This window comes from Neofelis nebulosa, chromosome 12, assembly GCF_028018385.1.
Source record: "Neofelis nebulosa isolate mNeoNeb1 chromosome 12, mNeoNeb1.pri, whole genome shotgun sequence".
Classification (NCBI taxonomy): Eukaryota; Metazoa; Chordata; class Mammalia; order Carnivora; family Felidae; genus Neofelis; species Neofelis nebulosa.
The window spans coordinates 69,358,198-69,381,365 of NC_080793.1; the positions used below are offsets into that span (position 1 = coordinate 69,358,198).

Genomic DNA, 23,168 nt, shown 5'->3' on the forward strand with positions numbered 1-23,168 from the left:
GCAGGAGTCCCTGAGCATGAAATGACTATCTCCATGGCAAATAGCACTATATTTACCGATCAATTTATTTTGGTCAAACTTCTTGGCAAGTTGCTTAATTTTTAGTGCCTCAGTTTCTCATCTGTAAACTGGGGATAATAACAGTACCTGCCTCCCAGGGTTGATTTAAGTGTTGGATAAAACACTGTAGTTGAATGGTGGTATCCAAAAACATATGCCCACTGTGTAATCCCCGGAATCTTGGCCATGACCTTGTAAAGGAGAAGATGTAAGGCTCTTGAGAGAAGGAACTTATCCTGATTATGCAGGTGGGCCTTAAATGCATCTTTAAGGGTGAACTGCAGGATTGTGTTTGAAGAAGCAGCAGACAAGGGCACTGGAAACCTTGACCTTGGGTTTGGAATTTAAACTGATACCATTGTAATGGTCTCAACAGTAGGACTATCAGAATATGTTCTGGTAGAAGTGTGGATCGTTAATAGTCCAAATTGGCTTCTGGCTGGCCAAGTGCCTGTAGTTTAACCTTCCTCCTTCAATTCAGTTTCCTGGAGTGGGATATACTCTCTATCCCTCAGGGACACATGATCCTATTTGGATTTTTGGACAAGCTGTTTCCCTCCTTACACAGCTTTGAATTCCCCAAGTCTCTGCTGAGCGTGAAGCTGGTCATATTTTTTTTTCACTCAAGGAAAACTATCTGCACCAGTAAGAGGGGCTTTCATGAGGTTCCCGAGGAGTTGGATTTGGGGACGATCCACTGCCAAACTTTAGGTTTCTGAAGCCTCCACTAGGAATGTTACCCAGATGTCTCCTTTCTTCTCAGAGGAGATGGAGGGGAAGAGGTCAGACACTGGAAAATACTGAGCAGTAGAAGTGGAGGCAGGCTACCTGCCGGCCAGGCAGAGACAGGCTGGGAGACCCCTGACAAATACCCCCTATATTGTTCTCCTTCACCTTTTCCATTTAGGAATTACTGGTTGACCACGAAGGCAAGAGAGTGTGACATTTTGGCTATTGCTCCTGGGTCATTGTGATCCTCAAAGATGGCCCATCCCAGGGATGCCATGGCACACAACTTGTGTCTTGGCAGGTTGCTTAGGTCTGACCTGCTAGAAATCACAGTGATTCGATCTCCTTACTCCGTGCTGTGTAACATGGTAGCCACGAGCCACATGTGGCTCTTTACGTGTGGACTAATTGAAACTAAGTCAAATTTAACGTTCAGTCCTTTAGTCACACTGGCCACATTTGAAGTGCCAATTAGGCACATCAGACAGTGCAGATAGAACATTTATGTCATCGCGGAAAATTTTGGTGGACGGTGATGTTGTAGTTATCCAGGACAGAAGGTGAAAGTGTCAGGTTATATAGGGGTCAGCCAGGGAACCTGTTCCTAAGGCCACACACTCTTCTTGCTTTCAATGAATGAATACTGCAGGCATCTGCAGTGACCACATCTAAAATACAGACAGAAAAAAGACAGACAGACAGAAAAAAAGAGTACACGTGCCTTGTGAAAATTCTATACATTTTTAAAGTAATCATCATGTAACTTTTAGTGTCTCTTTTGGAGGATGTTATTTATTGTAAGACATCATTTTTATTAAATACACTGTAGTACAAGAGACTTTCCGTGTCAGGTTGAGAGAAGCTGGTCACATGATTTACAAACAAAACTTTTTTTTTTTTTAAACACTGATATTCTGGTGTCACTTTGAAATCAGCCAAGATGCAGTGGGTCTTATTAAAGCAACGGACCTCAAAACAGATTGCAAAACAAGAACCAGTGTCAGCACAGAGACGTCACATTAAAAGGAAAATAAAGCAAAGAAAAAGAGAGTTTCAAATACCAGGTCACAATTTAAGGGGCAATATATCTTCAGAGAGATATTGAAATGTGTGTGTGTATATGGCCTGGATATATACAAACATCTCCCCATGTACAGAAGCAAATGCAGACAGTGTCCACATCTCTAGGCAGATTTGTAAGTGATAGGTAATGATCAAGGGATTCAGGGAGCAATATTTCACCATAATTTGGTCATTTGTCAAGGGATTACATATTTAAAATCCACATTTAATTCAAAGACCTTGTATTTAAAACATTTCCAGTTGTTTTATACATTATTAAAGCAATAGTAAGATATACAAGCTGCAAGAGGTAGGCCTTTATACATTTCATTTCATTTCATTTTCTCCAATTTTTTTCCAGTCCACGCATGTGGCTATTAGCAGCTTTTATTATGCTTGCTCCATATGTTGAACGTTCAGCCAACCTTCACTCAGGATCATTTTCATGAATGCACAGACCAAAGGAAAACAAACAAACAAGCAAACAAACACACACAGACCTGGCCTAGAATGCATAGACTAAAAAAAATGACATCCCCATGTGTTCCCATTTCGTCTCCTGAGACGTATGTTAAGATGGCAAAAGAGTTGCTTGTTTGCTGTTGTGAAGTTCACAGTGTTTTGCCTGCGACACACACACACACACACACACACGCACACACACATACATACATATATATATATATATATATACACATACATATATACATATATATATATATAATTTTTTGCTTTGCTTTGTGTTTGTGACGAATGGAGTCAAAATATATAAATAGATAAATACATACATACATAAATACATAAATAAATAAATAAAGGTGAAAGGAAAGGAAGGACAATACAAAACTAAGGATATTCAGGAACCTTTGACTTGATCAGCAGTGATTCACTCCAGCCTTGACAACAAGAAAATACCCTTTTGTGTGCTGTTATATTTAACTACAAATCCCTCCCACCCCTTAATTCTTTAGAATACCATTTGCTTTCACAACCTCGGAGTCTCTGCATTCCACAATTATGCACTGTGAAAGAAGTGCTTTAACTTCCGTTTAGCCATCTGAGGAGTTGGGTCAGGGGCCGTTCCCCTCGTGAGATTTTCTGTAATGGGTCAAACCAAACTCAACATTGGAAATAAAAATCCTCAACTAGTAGAAGAGAGAGAGAGAGAGAGAGAGAGAGAGGACAAGAACAAGAGAATTGAGGGTGTGTGTGTATGGAGTCATTTATTTAATCAGACATACAATTTAATACTATTGGCATTATAGAAGATGTAATTTGCAAAAAAAGAAAGGTTCAAAAGAAAAGTCTGTTCCTGACCAGGGGATCCCTTTGTCGTGGCTCTTTGCAAAGGACAGCATTTTATAAGGTTGTTGCTTCCATTCCCACTCAGATATGGGAATTCCTAAGAGTCACTCGTCTTGCTACAGGGTCTTAGACTTCTCACCACTGGCCTTTGAGACACCGGGCTCCCAACATTCCGGCTCTCTTTTGGAATGCTTGTACTCTGAACACGAGTGTACAGGGGTCACAGTGGGACAAGGTGAGCATTATACAAATGTACAAAAGGATGAAAAAAAAATCAGTTTCCTTTCCCGGATCTTTACATAAGGAGATCTATTTCAGTCTGCGTTTTCCTTTGCAAGGAGCCAGAGAAAGGACTCAGTGTAGTGGGATGGCTTTGATTTAGTTGTTTGGGGAAGCACATTAGCTTAAATATGTCTTCCACCCATGCAGTACTGCAGAGTTGAAAAGTGCGATGGAGTCCTACCCACATGGAGAATGGAAGCATTAACCGCAATAGGACATTACAAAGTTTTGGTTATTTAGCAGACTTTAAGCAAATTATTCATACTGCACCCTACCCATAATTATCTCTATTACTGTGTGCCTATACATTTATACATAAGCACACAAACACACTATGTATGTGTGTTTGTATATGTATAAATCAAGTATTTATAATACACATATAAATACATGAAAATACCACAGGTAGCGCTGATGGGGACGCATATGTATAATATGAATTCTGATATAATCTTTTCTAGCATAGTTCAAAGTGTTTTCTAAATAAGCCTGATTACAATGTTGGTTCAGTGTACGAGGATGTAGCCGAAGCTATAAGCATGATTATATATCACGATATTTCAGCTGCTTGTCATCTCACGTTTTCCATTTTGCTTTTCCAACTTCATGTCCTGCTTCACGAATTGATCGGTGCACTTGCTTTCTTGGATTGTTTGTATCCTGGAGTCTCCAGTGGACAGAACCACGGACTTCAGAGTTAGAACACTCAGATTACGTCCCAGTGGTGCCAGAAGCTAACCTGGAGGTTTCTAGTACGCCACTTAACTTCTCCGAGTCCCAATTCCCGCGCTCATAAAGAATGGGGATAATTGGCTACCAGATGTGAAAAGTGTCTGGAAAACTATTGAACAATTTGCAAATGGAAACGATTGTCAGACTGAGTTTGGGCTAGAGAATTAGGTTTGCCCCTACTACTGTTGGGATTTTTCACAAATTTGATAGCAGGCCATATTCTGTGATCATTACACAGGACGAGGATGTTCCTTTTCTCAAAATTAAAAGAGCATGAGAAGAGGGGATGGTGGAAAAACGGTGATGAATGAGTTAAGCTATTTGGTGGTTCATTCGATCTGGTATTCTTTCAATGAGAGATGTCTCTGAAATCAGTACATACTCTTGAGACAACAGAGAAAAAAATAAGAATAATGATCAGCAATATAAATAACTATAAAACTTTGCACTTGCATAGAACCTTTCATTTCAAGACCTTGAGGGACTTGTCAGAAGGTAAGAATTTTTTTTTTTTTTTTTTTTTGCTTTTTACTTTCGGAGGAAAACACAACTTCGGAATGGAATAGAATGCTGCCATCTTCTCATTTGCCTTGAACAAATCCTTGCTTTAAAACTGCACAGCCCTTCTTGAATTTGACCCCTTAGCCTATTTGTCTCCTTTGCTCTCTGTTAAAATAAAACAAATAACTTGCAGCTTCTCCCCCACCCCACCCCGTGCCCCTCCCTGCCCCACGCAGCTGGCCAGTCACGCAGAATGACAAGCGTGTGCAGGTTTTCAGGTCATCACTGATGGAATCTAGAGAGGTTTTGTACAAATCTGCCCCTTCTTTACTGCTTCCCAGAGTGCCACAGTGTTTTAACAGTACCATGGGTCCTTAATAGGATATATACGTGCAGGTATATATCATGGAGATATGGCTTTCGTTATATTATTATGTGTATTCTGGAGGGTATTTTTTTTTCACCGACAAAGAGAACAATCAACTCAACTCCCGTGTCTCATAGGCCAGCGCAGAACTTGAAGGGACTGTAGGGTTCATCTCGTCCAACCCCCTTCACTTGACCGGAGATGCTACTGCAATTCTCTTTGTTCTCTGTTAATCGACACTTTTGATTTTTTGAAAACTGGCTTTCGAAGCCTATCGTGGAAAACAAGGTGCTCCAGGATTTAAGGGCGCAAGCAAAATCTAAACAGAGCAACTGCACCTTCAGAAACAAATATGAAATAAAATGTCCTAAGATGAATTAGATTCACTCACTTTCAATCTGGCTTGTGTTATAAAGATGTCAAGTTAGCAAAAATTCCCCTCACAGAGGGTAGCAGGTTTTCTTGAGGAACAGAAATAGTTTTCTTCCTTGGTAAAACTGATCATCCAAACAACTGTAAATTTCTATTTAAATTTACCACCTTTTTTTGCAAACACTATGACTATACCCAAAAGCACACCTCCAAAGCTCGGTCTGGGCACAGCTTCCCAATGGCATGCTGTGCCTGAATTTTTACTTCTTTTAATGGAATGAAAAAAAACAAAACAAAACAAAAAAAAACCCAAACAGCATACTGACAATGGAGTACTCTTGGAATGAAACCACTCTCCCAACCAGAACCCAGAGCAAGGTCTTGGCCTGTGCACACTGAACATCAATGCATGTGATGCCCCCAGGGTGAGGTTTCTTTTCCCTTAGGAACTGAGTGTTCCCTTCCCACAGTCCCACAGTTGGTTCGACGTGGCTTCGGGGTCCGTATTCGTTAAAACCCATCACCACCATACAACCCAGAGACATTTATACTTAGCTAATGAACTCCATTAGCTTCCCCTAAGTATACAAGTTATACCTTTTATGGATCTGCTCTACATATCAGGGGCACGACGTCTGGAGCGGTAGTTTCTGCACACAAGGTATTAATCGACGAAGACCATGCACAATTTTGCTTGCACAGTTGAAAGGACGGGTGGGGTGGAGGGTAGGAGTCGGAGGAAGTGCTATCTGAAAAGTTCAATATAATGCCTCCGAACTTATAGCTTGTCCTATCTTTTCCAAGTCTTTGGCTTTCCCACCTGACCCTGAAATGATCTCTGGACAAGAATGCACCCATTTTCAGCTAAACTTGACAAAGGTTCAGTGGACAACACTTGGAAAAACAAACCAGTGCTATCACCGTGACCTGCAAAGACAAGACTGTCGGAGCGTGTGATGCGCCATCTTGCGTCCCATGGAAGCCATCTTTTCTCTCAACTACACCCTAGTGTTTCCGGTGATGGGAAAAGAATAGTCCATGGCACAGAGTTCAACAGTCTTTTTACTCCTCAGAAAGCTCCTCAGGGGAAGGTGCCGAATACATTCCTCCCAGCTAACAGTGGCTGGGTTTTTCCTAAGTAGGGACTGACGCCAGCTGATCCAAATGGTTGTCTTTGTTCCTCCCATACTGTGGTTTATAATAAATCTTCTTTCTCTCTGGTTTTAATCTCCCATAGATAAAGGCTTCCCAGATTAAACACAAGTTTTCCTGTTTCATACACAGGCTTAAGCCATCCAAAAACAATAAGAACAGTAATAATAATAAATAAATAGAAGTGAATCCATAGAAACTCTCGATGTCTGTACAGCAGAAGTGACAAAGTTTAAGTCAAATATTTGTTTTCCCTTTTTTTCATCCACATCAAAGGCAGGAATACAACAAGGCATTGTTAGTTGTGGTGGGCAAACTGGAGTGTCAGCTGATATAACAAATTAGGTTTGTTAAGGCCTTTGTCTATGCAGAGTTAATAGTAATGCAGAAGCCAGATTGATTCAAAACAAAGAGTAAGGACTGTAAAGCAAGGAAGACAAAAAAAAAAAAAAAAAAAAAAAAAAAAAACAAACCCAAAAAACAAAAAAGGGAGAGACAAAAGAAAAAGGAAAAAAGAAAAGAAAAACTAGGGAAGAAACCAAGGGAGATGGAAAGAGAGAAAGAGATAATGCCAAAAAGAAGTCCATACTGTGTCTGCGGATGGAGAAGTGCACATGGCTTCCCTCTGAAAGCCTCTCGGTGTCTTTGTTGTTAATACTGTCGGAGTGCACAACAGCAGATTGATGGCATCCAGCGGCAGTTAAAAGACGTTCATCCTCTCGGCCCATCTGAGGAGGTGCTTTGGGAAGGATCGGTCTGGGGGAAAGGGCCCTAGCCCAGAATATCCAGGTAGACCGGAGATGCCTTGGCCAAGTTCTGAAGGAGGGTGTGGATGCCCTTGATGTTCTTCCTCATGTGGGGCTCTCGCTGCCAGCACCCCAGCATCAACTCATACACCTCCTGGGGGCATGTTCTAGGTCGCTGCAAGACTCGGCCCTGAGTGATGCATTCTATCACCTGGACGGGACAGAGACCGAAGACAGAATCAGACAAGAGGAAAAACAGTGCAATTAAACAGATGTCAGTGCCAGGAGAGGGCTGCTTTAAAGAAACCCACTCGGCGTTCACTTGTTTTGGAAACAAGAGAGCAATTACCACGGGCTGGTAAATCGTGGTTAATTTGATTGGTTTCTGTCCCTTTTTCGTACCACACTGATGTCACCACACTGGCAGAGAAATGCTTTATCTCTGTGGGGTGCTTCTAGACCTCACCCTGGAATTGCAACCTGTTTTAGTCTTACTGGCCTGAGATGGAACCTGGAACTTTCATGTCAGGGCGCCGACTGATAAGGGAACTTCAAGCCGTAGAAATGAGTGGTTATTCTGGATTTCAGAGCTGGGATAAGAGACAGATGTGGGGGCTTGAAGAAGACGCAAGGTGCCTGACCAAGAAGCTATGCCTCACATACAGACATATCTACAAAATAATTAAAATAGGGAAACAAAACACTACAACATTCTAGTGAAATGTTAAAAAAAAAAAAAAAAAAAAAAAGAGAGCCCTGAATCCTTAGTGGAATACTACCAAAAATCTAGCTGTGTTAGCAAACACTGCTTTGCTTTCTCTAGAACTCTTAAATTCAGAGAGTGACGATCCTTTGGCCGTGACATTTAGGTACAGAGCAGGCCATGTGGGAGGTGACACTCCCAACAAGGCCACACAACATCATCTCCCGGCCTCCAGCCGAGGGATGCCTCTCAACATCGGCCCTCGGGGGTCTCACCCAGCCCACTGCGCACCTCGTTGTTCGACAGCTGGTACCAGGGCTGTTTGCCGTATGTGAAGATCTCCCACAACACGACTCCCAGGCTCCAGACATCACTTTCTGTGGTGAACTTCCTGTACATGATGCTCTCTGGAGGCATCCAGCGAATGGGTAACATCGTGTGGCCACCGACCTGGTGGAAAGTGGGGTGAACAGGAGGCGTCAGTCACCCGAAAACCAAGTCCCCATCATTAGCGGAAAAAGTGTAGAATAGAAACGGGAGGGGGGCACTTTGTCCCTTTCCTTTATTTGTATTTATTAACTTTAATTATTTATAAAATACATGTGGGAAATACAATTTCTTGATAATCTCAAGCAACAGAGACAAGTAGGCAAAGAATAGTCAAAGTATTTTTTTTTCATATTGTTTCCTATTCTCTCTTGAAACTAGATAGGGCAGAGATGATGACTGGACGGGTGTTCATCGTGGATAAAACATACACTCACACACACACACACACACACACACACACACACACACACACGTGCTTTCTGGTATGAAGAGGACCCAGTCTTCTAATTAACAAGATCACTTTGACCAGGAAACAAGTAGGGAGCTCTGTACAAAATGACCCACCAAGTGACTCTACTTTCTTAGCAAGGCCAGAGCTTCCTTCCACTGGGTCTTAGGATGAGCGCACAGTGTTGCCTCAAAAACCCTGGCCACCACGATCCAGCCACGGGCACAGCAGAAATTATTATTCCCATTTTACAGGTGAGGCAGCTGAGGTTCAGACTGCTATGGACGCAAAGAAGTCAGGTCTTTGGACTCCGAGCTTAGGACGTTCCTCTACTACAATTGAGCTTCTGTACAAAAACAAATAAGTAAATCCAGTTTTGAAAAAGTCCATTTTAGTAAAAAACACCAAGGCTGAGGTGTTAGATGGCAAGGGCTTTAGCACAGACACAGAGTACTTTGCTTGACAAGGACACCTGTTTATGATTTCCTACTTCCCAGAGAAAAGTTAAGAATTTCACTTTTGGATTTGTAGCACATCAGGGCTGTCTGATTTTAAACCATGATCAAATTTCTGCACAGCAGCCCTAGGTGTAGCAGGTCCCACTTTTCAGGCCGAAAACCCCAGCACTGCCAGCTCAAATATGCTGCCTGATGCTGGGGTAGCAGGTGGTCACGTAGACAGCAGGAGTCAGACCTCATGACAACCGTCAGCCCCTGAGCTCTTAGACTGATGCCACATTGAGTTTCTGCCCAATTACAATTGTCGGTGTCCGTTTCTGCCTCATTAAAGGGAAGAAATGGACTAAGAGTATGTGAAAAAGACTGTTCAACTCCTGAGCCCGAGTTGCTGAGAGTGTCAGAGATGTCTAATATGCTTGGTGATTTCCAATGATGCTCTTGGCATCAAAGGAACCTTGAGTGTCAAAGGAGGAGGGCATGTTGTGTTTTTTTCCCTCCATTCTTCTATGTACAAAGACCCCAAATCTGACAAGTAGGGACATAAATTCCTGGGTCAGGGGTAAGGTGGTTCCAAATCTTTGATGTATATATGTATATGTATGTGAATATACATATATATGTATATACAAATATATATACACATACATACACATATAGAGGTAGGTTGCCTTCCATCACCTTTCAATGTCCTCCCTTGCTTTTCACCATGTGGTGACAGGGAGTCACTGTTCCATGAGCACAGATTTCTCTCATGGAGCTGCCTGGGGACACCTGAAGGTGATGTCAATACTTAACCATCAGGCTTGATATTCAAAACACAACTCGTGTGACACAGGCATTGGCAGACCAGAAAGGATGCCAGTGGCCATATCAGTGCGGCCATGTTGGTGCCGTTGGCCTGCTGACTAACTGCCCAGCTCACAGCCCTGTAACCCCATGCGCCCAAGACTTTGGGAAAAGGAAATCTGCCCATGCACAAGGGGTTCCCAGTGTTTCCAGATACTCACGAGGACTCAAAGAACCAAGGTGGAATGGTCCCCTCAGGTGCTGGCAGCCATATACCAGCACCAAGGAGAAGCTTTGTGGCGGTGCAGAAGCAACTTAGTGCAGACTCGTGGACTGTGAGGTCTCTGCGCGGATTTTTTTTTTTTAAGTTTATGTATTTATTTTGAGAGAGAGAGAGAGAGAATATCCCAAGCAGGCTCTGCACTGTCAGCGCAGAGGCTGACACGGGGCTCGATCTCAAGAACCACGAGTTCATAACCTGAGCCGAAACCAAAGGTTGGACGATCAACCGACTGAGCCACCCAGGCACCCTTCTGTGCAGGTTTTTAGCGAAAAACACATATTTATTTATTTTTTGGGAATATTGAAAATAGAACCCAGATTTATGATCAGTATATAGTTGGTCTGTAGGGGATAAAAAGATATGTAGGACATTATGGACAAACACGTGGTATTCTTTTGGACACCACAGGCCTCAAAAATATTAAGAGCTAGCTCACTGCAAAGGTTATGTCAAATATGCTGTAAGCTGTAACTTGCTTCACTTCTTGGAGAGTCATGATGCACACAGCCTTCTTGAAGTGTCTCAGGAGTTTGGCCGAAAAAAAACCAACCAGATTTAATTTTGTTTAACATAGCAAATTCAACTAAGTTGAATGAGTGTTTGTGCAGGGGCAGGGGGAGTGGAGACAGAGAGAGAGAGACACAGAGAGTGAATCGCTTACATACATGTAGAATGAGACAACTAAAGATACACCGTGGGATGCGTTAACCTAGCAAGATACTATGCTTTCTATATTCTTATGCATTCACACCGGTAATGCCATGGACAACACTCAGCTCGTGATCATAGAAACGATCCAGGGCACACTCCAGTGCATTGTTTCCTAGTTGGGTATCCCTGACTAGTTGCCAAACCTCTCTGTGCCCAAGCTGCTCCAACTATAAAATATAGGTAGCAATATATACCTCCCACGGTTATCATGAGGTAAACACTCAGAGAGTACTTGTGAAAGTGCCTTATAAATCTCAGTGCACTAATGCAATCACGCTGTGTCTTCCTTCTCTGTAACCTTGAATACATCTTATCTCCTCCATTCTGGAGGCATTAAAAGGGCCAATACATAAGACTCTCCTAGATGGCTCACTCTCCATTGGCGAGTGCTCTGGGACCCCTCTGGTTGTGGCACCTCCCAGTTTCTCTACCCCATGTTGTTAGTGGCCAAAGGAAAAAAGCTCCTGCTTCCTTTAAAGGAGTGAAAAGATTCAAATTTTGATTTACATGTTTTCCCATCTGATCATTTGTTTTATGCCTGCAGTCTCTTCGGGACACATTTTTCACGTTAATTCTTTCAAGCGTCCCTTCTGGGATTTCACACACGCTGTTATAAATAATGCTTTCCTTGTTCTGATGTCAAACGGGTGAGTGGTGGGAGAATCTAATAAAAGTTCAGGCAGGGTTCACAAGTTTTCTAAACCCATTTAGAACATTTCTGAACATTTCTTTTGCAGGCCTTTCTCAGGATTTTGGAGCACATCACAAAAAGTAGACCAAGGGGGGCGGGAATAGAGTCACCGTTGTTACAAATTACTGTCATATTCCAGTCACAGTGACTGGGTGGCTTTTGGATTTCACAAAACCACATACTGTGTGGCAACAAACACAACGAGGCATTTGTTTTGTATTGTGCCACCTGGCAACTTGCCCTTGTATCCTGGCTTAAATATTTGTGAGATGGAATGCAACCCCAAGCAGGACACGGGGAGTCAGAATCGTCGCTTCGAGTTCTGGACACTCCGTGGTGCCAGGCAAGGCTCTGCAGTGATCAAGGCAGGTCAGGAGCTTGCTCTTCACCAAACTCACCAGATTGGATTGATGCCAGATGGGAAATCCAGGTAGCTGGGGAGTTGACTTGGATGTGAGATTTTTATTTTCTTCAACCCAGCACTGTGGGGTTCTAGACCCTGCTATGCTCTTAACTAGCTCAGCTAAGTCACGTTAGGTCTGGCTTATTGGTAAAATGTGACAGGTTAGACCAGCTTTTGATTACTTTTAGCACAAAAAACTGTGGTTCTGTAATCACCCACCACCACTTGGCCACTGTGGTCATCCATCAGCACAGAGGAGTTCACCTTTACAAACAATTTCCACTCAAAGAATTTCCACTTGAACCCAGTAGTTACCCTCGGGGTAAGACATTGGTTTACCTTCATATTGCAAATTAACGCACCCAGATTTCAGAGAGTTTAAGTAGCTTACCTAACGGCACACAATAATGTCTGCCAATGGACATCGTGTACTTATTCCAATGGGTCACTCTGCACGTCTGGCTTCTGCAATCTCTAAGACATGCCCTATGTCCAGCCCACAGGTCCCATTGTGTGGCCTCTTACCCAGGCTGAACCTACTCATGCCTCTTGGAAGTTTGATCTCCTTTCCTTTCAAACTACTCTCCAAAGATCTCCTGAAGGTGAGCTCAAATTCCACCATTTCAAGAAACTCTCTGTCCTGCTACAGCTCACTGAGTTCTCCACAGGTAGTCGGGCGCCCCTCAACATGGCGCACAGTCCCTTCTTTTGTTAACAGATTACATACCTGGAGAAGGATGGGTGCCTCTCAGTTATGTCTGGACAGGCAGGAGGGGGCTGGTTGGTAAGCATATCATGTCTTTGGATGAGTTTCTTATGAGTGCTTATATTAGGAGAGGAATTCTCAACATGTTCTTTTAAAGAGATCACTGTTCACTACTTTCCGATGTAACCTCAGATCACTTCTCTGAACTCCTGACAGAACCAACCTTAAATTAAATGGATGGAAACTGGCTCAGTCATTTGATGCTACAAATAAGATCCATTTAGTGAAATTCATAACTTCTTAAAATTCAACCCCAAATACTGGAGTTCACAAGGAGTATGAGAGCTGTCTGAGTTGTGTGGGGAACCCCATCCATTCCTTGGTTTGCCATCTGTGCAGTAGATGGGGGAGTCTCTGGTGCAGACATGAAACTATTTGATTTAGGAATGAAGTCTAGAAGAAAGATGTCATGATGCATAATATGGAGGAGTATCATTCTACATATAATGATTAGCATCTCATATCCTTTGAGGATAGAGAAAGAAGGCAGACTAAAGAAGAAAGTTAGTGAAAGAGCAAAGGGCTGATGATCATCTTGGCTGCTGAATCGTTGCAACTTGCTTCAGTCAGTAACTAATCAGAAGAATGTCTGAGTCCTGTGGTCAAAGAGAAATTCCATAGTGCCTAAAATAAATCAAGTTATGGAAAATAATTGATCCTGTTTTTTTCTTTTCTTTTCTTTTCTTTTCTTTTCTTTTCTTTTCTTTTCTTTTCTTTTCTTCTCTTTTCTTTTCTTTTTTAGAGCAGGCGAGAAAGAGAGAGAGAGAGAGAGAGAGAGAGAGAGAGAGAGAGAATAAGTAGGGGAGGGGCAGAAGGAGAGAGAGACAGAAAACCCTAAGCAGGATCCACATCCAGCATACCCAGTATGGAGCTGGATGCAGGGCTCAATCTCACAACCATTAGATTATGACCTTAGCCCAAATTAAGAGTCAGATACTTAACCAACTGAGCCACCCAGGTGCCCCTGGATCCTGTTGAGACATATCAAGAAAAGAACTGTTCAGTTATATCTTAATGTTTATTTCCCTGACACTTCATAATTTTGATGGTGACATATATAGGATGATCTGGTTAAAACCAAAACAACTTTTGCTCTAGTTAAAATACCTAAGCCTGAGCATCCTTTAAACATACTTGTTTGAAACGTGTGTAAGACAATAAATCCTAAAGAAAATACTGAAAGTCCATTGGTAACATTGACTTTTTGCTTGAAAACAATGACTTCATTATTTTTAAGTCAAATTGGATACATCTAATCAGTTCAACTGCAGTATTTCTTATCTAAGGGGTACTCTTTGGGTACATGCTCTTTGGTCACTTGGTTGTAAATTGTGAAAATTCCCTATGGCTTAACAAACAGTATGATTTATTTTTCTACATTGGAAAACTAGGATTTGGGGAAGTCATGGAATTTCCTGGGCAAGTGTAGATGTGAACTGGTGACCAACAATACTGAAGACAACTCTTCCTCCCACCGTTCTTCACTACAAGATCCTTGGTTCTTTCTCACTGTTATAAATATATAAAGCATCTTTATTGCTGGAACAAGTTAACAAAGGAACACACATCCTATTTTCCTGGTGGGCCAGGAGATGAGAGAGGAGGTAACAAGCTTAGCTCTCCTTTTTCCATTGGGCTTCATATAAAATGCATCTACCATCCTCCTTATTCCCTCATCCTCTTCTCAACTCTTTCCTCCCCTTCTCCCTTCCCATTCCCTTCTCTCCCTTCCTCTTCTCTTTTCCTATCACATCTGTTCTTCTCAGTATGGCCCCTTCCAGTTCCATTCCTGCTCCATTTCCTTGAATTCCCCTCAAATCTCACCTGTCCAGTTCCATTCCAAAAGACAATGTTATATTTCATCTTGCCCGATTCTTTCATCTCCCCCAAATGATCATGTGTGTCCCCACCACAATTCATTCTCCAGCCACCATGAGGTCTAGTCTCCTCTCTGTGTTTGTATGAGGCACAGTGGGAGGCTGGAGCTTGTCCATAGATCCAAAGCAAATGCTTAGCTGGCTTTGAAACTACTGGTGATTTAAAGGTGAGTAATGCTAATCTGGGACCTTCTAAACTCAACTGGCAAAGACCAATGATGCCTGGGAGGCCACTTTCAGCTTACGGTGTTTAGTCAATGAGTGAGTGATAACTTGTTTGGAAGCCAAACATTTTACTCCCTTAGAAATATGCAGGCCAAAGGACAAGCCCCATTAAGAGATGATTCGCTGTCAGAGGCTTTTGACCACATTAAATATAGAAGAGGCTCCTAGACCTCCTTGTCACACCCTATACCCAGCTGTGTTGCTTCAGTAGTTTCTTCTGACCTGTTCCTTAAAAATTCATGAAAGCTGTAAACTTTAAGAAATAGCTGGACCTTATTTACTTATTTATTATGTGTTGCATCTGTACTATGAAGTTTAAAAAAGGAGAGAGAAACAATTGATGCAAAATATTGTCCTTGGAGAAGCTGGAACCATTGCGGTCAGACTGTGGGCATTTTCTGACCACATCCAGGAAGCTCAGAATCCTCCTAGTATCAAGAGTGATGGGGTGCTTCCATGGCATGTGGCTACTGAACCAGGGGATACTTTGTGGGAAGAAATTCAGCCTTTCCTGCCCTGATAATAGTCCTGAATGAACGCAGCTCAGGTGGAGTCCAGAGGAGCACTAGGGACGGCCTGGTCATCCTCTCCTTGACAGTAGGAACCGATTATTGCTACACTGGAAATTGCTGTTATTTACAGCCCAGAAATCTTTCATTATCTTTTACCGTTACCAATGTGGTCATAGACATAAGGGTTATGAATTAGTAACTTCAAGCCGAGTGTTTTTGAATTAGTCATAGAGAGGATGTGCTGGACCTTACTGCTAACCATATTTTTGCAAATACTTTTTTCCATAATTAAATCTCTGCTGCCAGAATAAGGCAAATGATCATGATTTGAAGGGAAAGGTCCATAGAACTTTCATTGCTATCTCCTGACACTTGGATTCTAGGTGATCAGATAAGGCAAATTCAATACCAAATTTCCACTGAAAATTGATTTTGTCTTTATTCTACCATGAAATGATGATAATACAAGTGATGAAAATAGCAGTAATAACACCTCATGTTTGTATAATACTTTTTCATTCATTGTATCATTATTGTACCTACCCCGAAATTTGTTTGTGAAGATTAGCTGATTAATTGAATTAATTAATTGAATCAACTGATTAATTAAAGATTAAAGTTTCATGTTGGAAAAGCTCTGTGATGCCATTGTGTGATGCCATTTATATGACTTTCTTGAAAAGGCAAAATGATAGGTCTATAGAACCCAAGGTTGTCAGGGAATTGGTGGGAGGGGGGCTTGCTTTACAGGGACGCAAGAGAATTTTGGGGGGGATGGCAATGTCCCATGACTTGATTATGGTGGCAGTTAACTGACTGTGTTTGCCCCAAATCAGAACTGCACACTAAAAGAGGTGAATTTTACTATTATGTATATTATACCCGAGTGAAACTTGACTTTAAAATCAATCAATCAATCTCTTGGAATAATGCCCAGTATATAGTAAATGTGCAAAAAATACTAGCTGTTGTTGTCATGCTAAGTAGTTGATTCTTGATCCTTTGATTCTTGATTAATCCTGTGTGGCTAGTCAGACATGATCTTTTATCCCGACGTAAGAGATAAGGAATCTCCGGGCCCAGAGGTAAAGTAAGCTACCCGAGGCAACACAGCTAAGGCATGGTACTGTCTGCAGCAGGGCCCAGCTCTCCAAATGGATGGCACCCTTTCCATTCTGCCTCAAGTCTGACATGGAGCCAGATTTGGAGCTGGGAAGGGCCCTCTGCATTAGTCTGCTTGGGCTGCCATAATAAAATATCATACGCTAGGTGGCTAAAGCAACAGATATTTATTTTCTCACATTTCTAGAGGCCAGAAGTCCAAGAGCAAGGTTCCAGCCAGTTCAGTTTTTCTGGTGGGAGATCTCTTCCTGGTTTAACAGACAGCTGCACAGAGCCTGTGTGTGAGCAGAAAGGAAGTAAGCTTCCGGTGTCTTTTTATAAGGATTCTAATCCTATTGGATCAGGGCCTCACCCCATGATGTTATTTAACCTGATTACTTCTTTATGGGCTCCATCTCCAAACATACTCACGCTGGGGGCTAGGACCTCAACATGTGAATGGGTAGGGGGGTACAAACATTTAGTCCCTAATACTCTCCTTGCCAACGCACCCCCTTCTGACTCCAGTCCATTCTGGGGAAGCAAGAACATGTCTGCCTACTAGGACCTGTGTAATTCTGGTCCAGAATGCAACTCTGTGGTTCTCTGTCAGCATCTTCACGTCCCAACTGAAGGCTTGACCCCAGTGTTCCCTTTCCTCCTGGGTAACTCTTGATCATTATCAACTAATTCTAGAGCTTAGCAAATGACTTGACCTACTGCTGTTCCACAGAAGATTTGGTTCACTTGCAGTGCAAACCTTAGGACAGTCTCAGTCCTCACACTATTGCCCTATCCCCCAGTCCACCTGGGGTTCCCTGGGGTGACTAAGGGAGAGCAAGCAGACCCTAGACTCCCTAGTGATGTGTAGATACAGGCAAAGGGCTTCCAGGACTCCATGTTGCCTCAAGTGACATCTCTTGTGGGTCTCATTGTCTCCTGCTTGTGCTCTATATACGATTTAAAGAACATTGAAGTGATTGCAGCTTTATCTTATTTTTACATCTGGCTCTAATCAGAAGCGAATAAGTCATCTCTCAGTAAAGCATAAAACTCCAATTGCACCGATGTTTAAGAATCACATTTGGTCTAGATGGGGTGCCTGGGTGGCTCAGTGGGTTGAGCGTCTGACATCGGCTCGGGTCATGATCTCGCGGTTCATGAGTTCGAGCCCCGCATCGGGCTCTGTGCTGACAGCTCCAAGAGCCTGGAGCCTGCTTCAGAGTCTGTGTCTGCCTCTCTCTCTGCCCCTTCTCCGCTCATGCTCTGTCTCCCTCTGTTTCTCAAAAATAAATAAACGTTAAAAAAAAAAAAAAAAAAGAATCACATTTGGATCTAGAAACAAAGATTGTTCACCTTAATAATAAAGTCAAATTAGAAGTAACAACATGTGCCCCCTTCCTGATTGCCTCCCCCATCCTCATCGCACTAACTCTTATCAACCTTGATGGGGAGTTTCCTGAGTGGATCAAGGCAGGGGATGATGGCTTTAGAAAGCACTAATACAGCATGCTGCCTGGAGTGTGATTATTGTACTCCTACATCACTCAGCAATGGGGAGTTGGACATTCCAACCGTATACATTTCATCAAGCTGCCATTTTTTTTTTTATGTTCAGTGTTACTGAGCTTTTGATGGCCTCCTAAGCATTATGGTTTTAACCCCGAGAGACCATCTGACTCTAACATTTGAGACTGAAGCGCTGCCTCCTTTCATGGTGAAAAGCCAACAGGGACCGGCATGCTCTGAGCAAAGGCAATCAGAAAAGCAGGAGCAATGTATATTCATGCCATTGTGTATGTTACGGTGATTTCAGTGTGTTGGTTCAGGACCAAAATTCCGATATGAAATTGTTTCTACGGAAATAATTCCAAAGGGCTGGTGTTCCAGCTAGTTTTTACAAAGGAAGAAATCAGCGATTTGTCCACAGAGGAGGAAAACAAAAAGAAAGCTTTTCTGTAATAGAATCAGCCCTCTCCATATCAGCTGTGATTACGGTAGTTACTGATGCCTGGGCGCATCAGGTCCAGTAAGTGGAGAGATCAGGTTTCTGGGTGGACACCGTACATCTGTCCCCCATTAACCCCAGCTTGTTAGTTAACACGGAAGGCTCTGCCAGAATGTACATTCCACCATTAGCCTGAGATGAAGACTTAATACACCAGAGCCAGTTTCAAATGAATAAAGTTTTCTTTCCTCTAAGCTGCAGAAGTTCATTCTGAAAGAGGAACTGATGCCTTGTGTCCAAAGGAATGTAACAATGAGAAAGTTGCTTCCTCTAGGGAGCTCTGAATGCCTACCTCGGCATCCTTATGGTCCTTTTCTACAATGTCTGTGATATGTGTAATGTATAGAGATTGTGACCTTGGTTATAAAAGACTTAAGATTTCTTTTTTTAAATATTTTTTTAACATTTGTTCATTTTTGAGAGACAGAGAGAGACACAGCATGAGCAGGGAAGGGGCAGAGAGAGAGACACACACAGAATCTGAAGCAGGCTCCAGGCTCGGGGCTGTCAGCACAGAGCCCGATACGGGGCTCGAACTCACGAACTGAGAGATCATGACCTGAGCCAAAGTCGGACGCTCAGCTGACTGAGCCACCCAGACGCCCCAAGACTTAAGATTTCTTATGATGATCATGAAAGGTAAGAAATAATATAATAAAATTAACTCTCAGTTATCTATTCTGTGAAATAGAATAGAAATAGAAATATCTATCTGTGCTAAAGACATCACCTTTAATTTAAATTACCTTTAATTACCTTACATTTAAAACTCATCTTTCTCATATCTCTCCAGACATACTTACAGACAAAATATACCCATAGAAAGTTCACATATTACAAGAATTGGAGTGCAGTTTCTTGCCTGATGGTAGTGGCAGCTCAGTGTTATGGAAACCCAGTATGGCGTCACTGGGTGCTTCTCAAAAATTTCCACCAAAGCACCCCAAACTGCAGAAAGAAGTAAAAGGCCAAGGATGTGGGGAATAATTGGGACCATGTCTGTGGGTATAGCCCAAGTTGTTTATGGCAAATGTGGAATTTCTTCAAAGTTTTATAGTTCGTCTGTAACATCTGATATAAGTGTTGCATTCGACTTCACCGTGCATTATCAATGGTAATGATCTGTCAACAAATAATTTATGAAAACTGATGCCTTAGAAACATGGGCCATGTGCATTTTGTGGCTTCATGGGTCTCTGGTCTGGACCCATCATTGTGTGTTCAAAGGCTACTCAGACTCCTGTTGGAGAGGCATTGGTGCAGAAACACAAGACGGTGTGTCCAGACCAGAGACCCATGAAGCCACAAAATGAACATGGGTTTTGGAGTCAGCAGACCTACTTTCTTATTCTAGCTTAGCCACTCACTAACTAGGTGAACACAAATAAATTACTTTATGTCTTAGAGTCTCTCTTTTGCATCGAGATAGGAATACAACCTATAAGTCTAAATGAAGCCTGTGAGGTTCCCTGATAGGCTAAGCTCTTGAGAACACTGTGGTTTCCCTGGAAATCAGCCTGATGGCCAGAACTAACCGAGAAGAAACATTCAGGTAATAGCGATGGAATAACAGAAATAAGTGTGCATGAGGATTCCCTATGGCCCCGCCTACTTCTGCACATTCCCAACCCACAAGCAATACCTCATTAATCTGCTTCTTTTCATGTACACTTATCAGAGTACATTTCAACAAATTTGCATTTAGTTAGTGCCATGTCCACTGTGGGGAAACAACATTGGATGAGAGTAGGTCCTTGCCCTCTGGAGTTTGTTCTAGAACTATAATGCAAGGCAGAGGGTTGAGGCCATGGTGGAAATGCGAACAAATGGCCATGAATTGTGATACTCGTGCGGTTCGGCTGACAACTTAATCTCCTAATGCTTTCAGCTCCCTTCCATGAAGAGGTATATATTTGGATACCCGAACATTTGCCACTATGTCCACAGGGTCACGGGAAGGAGACTGCTGGGAAATAGCAGGACAGAGAGTTTTCAAAGAAGATTGAGGAACAGATTCTTCACTGATGTCCCTGAGAAATAGGAGTTGGCTGCAGTGTCCCAAAGAGGCTGTGATGGCTGAGTTGTGTTCAGCTTTGTGGATGATGTTGACCATCTAGCTACCGTCTGTTGCAGGCCTGCCACGTGCAAGGCATGACCATGAGCTTTACACATATTCTTTCGATGAGCTGCACTGAACTACAAACCAGGCCAATACAGCAACAAAGAGGGCACATCAGTTAGGGATCCCCATCAGCCGCGTGCCACGGACGCAGTGGCCTACCCAAGGAGAGAATTCACTTCACTCACAGGAAGTCTTGAAGTATGCGGTCAAGGGCCAGTGGAATTCCCTAAGAAGTCCTTCCAAGATCTTTCCACCTCCTGTTTGACCTCATGGGCCACTGCAACTGCCTGCTAACTAACCCCCCCCACCCCACTTCCCTTCTGACCTTCCCCCAATCCGTTGTCCATACAATAGCCAGAGCAATAGTCTTAGAGTTTGAATTGTATCAAATCATTTCATTTTCTGCTATCAATTCTTTCATGACTTCCCATTGCCCTTAGGATAGAGTGAAAAGCCATTAAAATAGCTGCTAGAACTCTTGTTGATATCAGTAGCTCTTTCTCCAGTCTCCTCTCATTGTTTGACACCTTACCTTGCCATGACCCATTGATTTTGGTCTTCCTTCTGTTTCTTATGTGTCCTCAGGGCTATTTCACCTCAGGCCCTTCACACATACAGCTCCTTGAGTTTTACCGGACTTCTACTTGTCCCTTGGGACTTAAATACCATAATTTGTACATCAAATGCAAATTAGACTATCAGGCAGCACGATTTTCCTTCCCCTCAGCACCAATCTGTTTTAATGACACGCTTATTTGTGTTTACGATTTCTCTCTGCCGCTAGACTACAAGCTTCATGAAGGGTGCCCTATCCGGTGCTTGGATGCTCAACAGGTATTTGTCAAATAAAATGATGGCATCTGGCTGCCTCAGGCAATGGCCCTGGTAGACAGACACTACAGTATGAAATAAATAGGAAAGGAACACACGGGGCTAAAGCCAAAAAGGCAGTTTTCAGTCAGCCCCATTCAGGGTTGTCAGCACAGACCCCTTGGAGCTGAGAGGGGTATCCAGAGGGCAAAAAGGAAAAACAGACAGCAGCCGATTTGCTTTAGACAGTGATACCCGTTTCTAATTTAAAGTGTAAATAAGGAATGGGACAGACATATGTTGTACACAGAGAAAGAAACATATGGGACAAGTTACCAAGAAAAGCTATGGAAGCTGAAGATTAACGGGGCTGAAGCGACCCATCATACAAGAGAGGGCATGGTTGTTGTGGACAGTGAGAGAGAATGGAAGGGGTAGATGTCCCGTCCCACGGGTTCCCTTCCCTTTGCTCATCCTGTGGGATGTCTGTTGGCCACCCCAACTGCACTCCACGAAGCCATCCCACTTACACAGGCCCCCCTGTGGCCCCATTGGAATTTCCCATGGGAGGGGTGTTTCCTACTGGGGTGGCTGTTGCTTGAAGGCAGGGGATGCTTGTCCTCCAGTGGCTTTGGCATGGCACCACACCTGCTTAGTCTTGATGGCTGGAGAGGCCCACAAGGCAGATGGAAGTTAAGGACAGGACACCTACACTTCCCTCGCCATTATCATAATCGCCATTATCCCTTGCAACCTACCCTCTGCCTCTCACCTAACTGCCCAACCTTCACAACCTCCAATCATCACCAGAGTGCTGTGGACTAACTAACATCTTAAGTTCAACTAAAAGCCAAGCCCCACTCCTTAAAGGACTATCCATTTCCATCACAGCAGAGAATGTTAAGAAATGCTACTGTAACACTTTTTGGATTCTCAAACCCTCACTGCACGGAGTATAGACTGATCTTTTTAACTGTTGAATTGATAATCATTTGCTTGTCTTGGTATCATTTACTCATTCAGTAAAAATTTATTGAGCTACTACGGGCTCCCAGGCATCGTCCTAGACACGGGCTATTGATGTGAACCAGCTCCATGTGTTCATGAGGTTCTCATTTTAGTGGAAGACACAGACAGACAATACATAAATAAACGGATATCCATGCATGAGGATGTCAGGTGGTGATCAATACCATGGAGAAAAGGAAGTCGGTGGAAAGGATAGAAAGGCATACTAATTTAGATAAGAATGTAAGCAAAGGCTCTTCTGAGCAGGTGATAGGTAAGCAGAGATCTGAATAAAGTGACAGAATAAGCCATGCAAACGTCAGGAAGAAATGCATTCCAGGCCTTGGTGTTAGCAACTGCAAAGGCCCTGAGGTAGGAGCAAGCTTGATGGGTTTGAACAGTAAAGGGGCCAGTGTGGTTGCAGTGATTGTGGCAAGAAGGTGAATGTAGGAAAAGAGGTGGAGCGTTTACCCGGGCATCTTAGGTGGGGTTTTATATAATGGTGCACCTGAATTGCTGTGTGTGTCTACCCATATCTGTATTTATATTTATATCTTTACTTTTATATCTAAAACTCTGCTATATTCAGATAGTACTTTAAGGCAATCGGCTTGATAT

At 42.8% G+C, this 23,168-nt stretch overlaps 1 protein-coding gene across 3 annotated transcripts in view; it reads right to left on the bottom strand.

Annotated features, from left to right (window-relative positions):
* Positions 1-3,048: 3,048 nt before the first annotated feature.
* NTRK2 (neurotrophic receptor tyrosine kinase 2) overlaps positions 3,049-23,168 on the bottom strand; it is a 338,116-nt gene continuing 317,996 nt past the window's right edge. For all 3 annotated transcript variants that reach the window (XM_058695571.1, XM_058695570.1, XM_058695572.1), the window contains 2 exons: positions 8,303-8,461; positions 3,049-7,519 (listed from right to left, as the gene is read on the bottom strand). In XM_058695571.1, the coding sequence (XP_058551554.1) occupies positions 7,334-7,519; positions 8,303-8,461 (345 nt within the window). In that variant the 3' untranslated portion in view covers positions 3,049-7,333. The remainder of the gene's footprint in view (positions 7,520-8,302; positions 8,462-23,168) is intronic.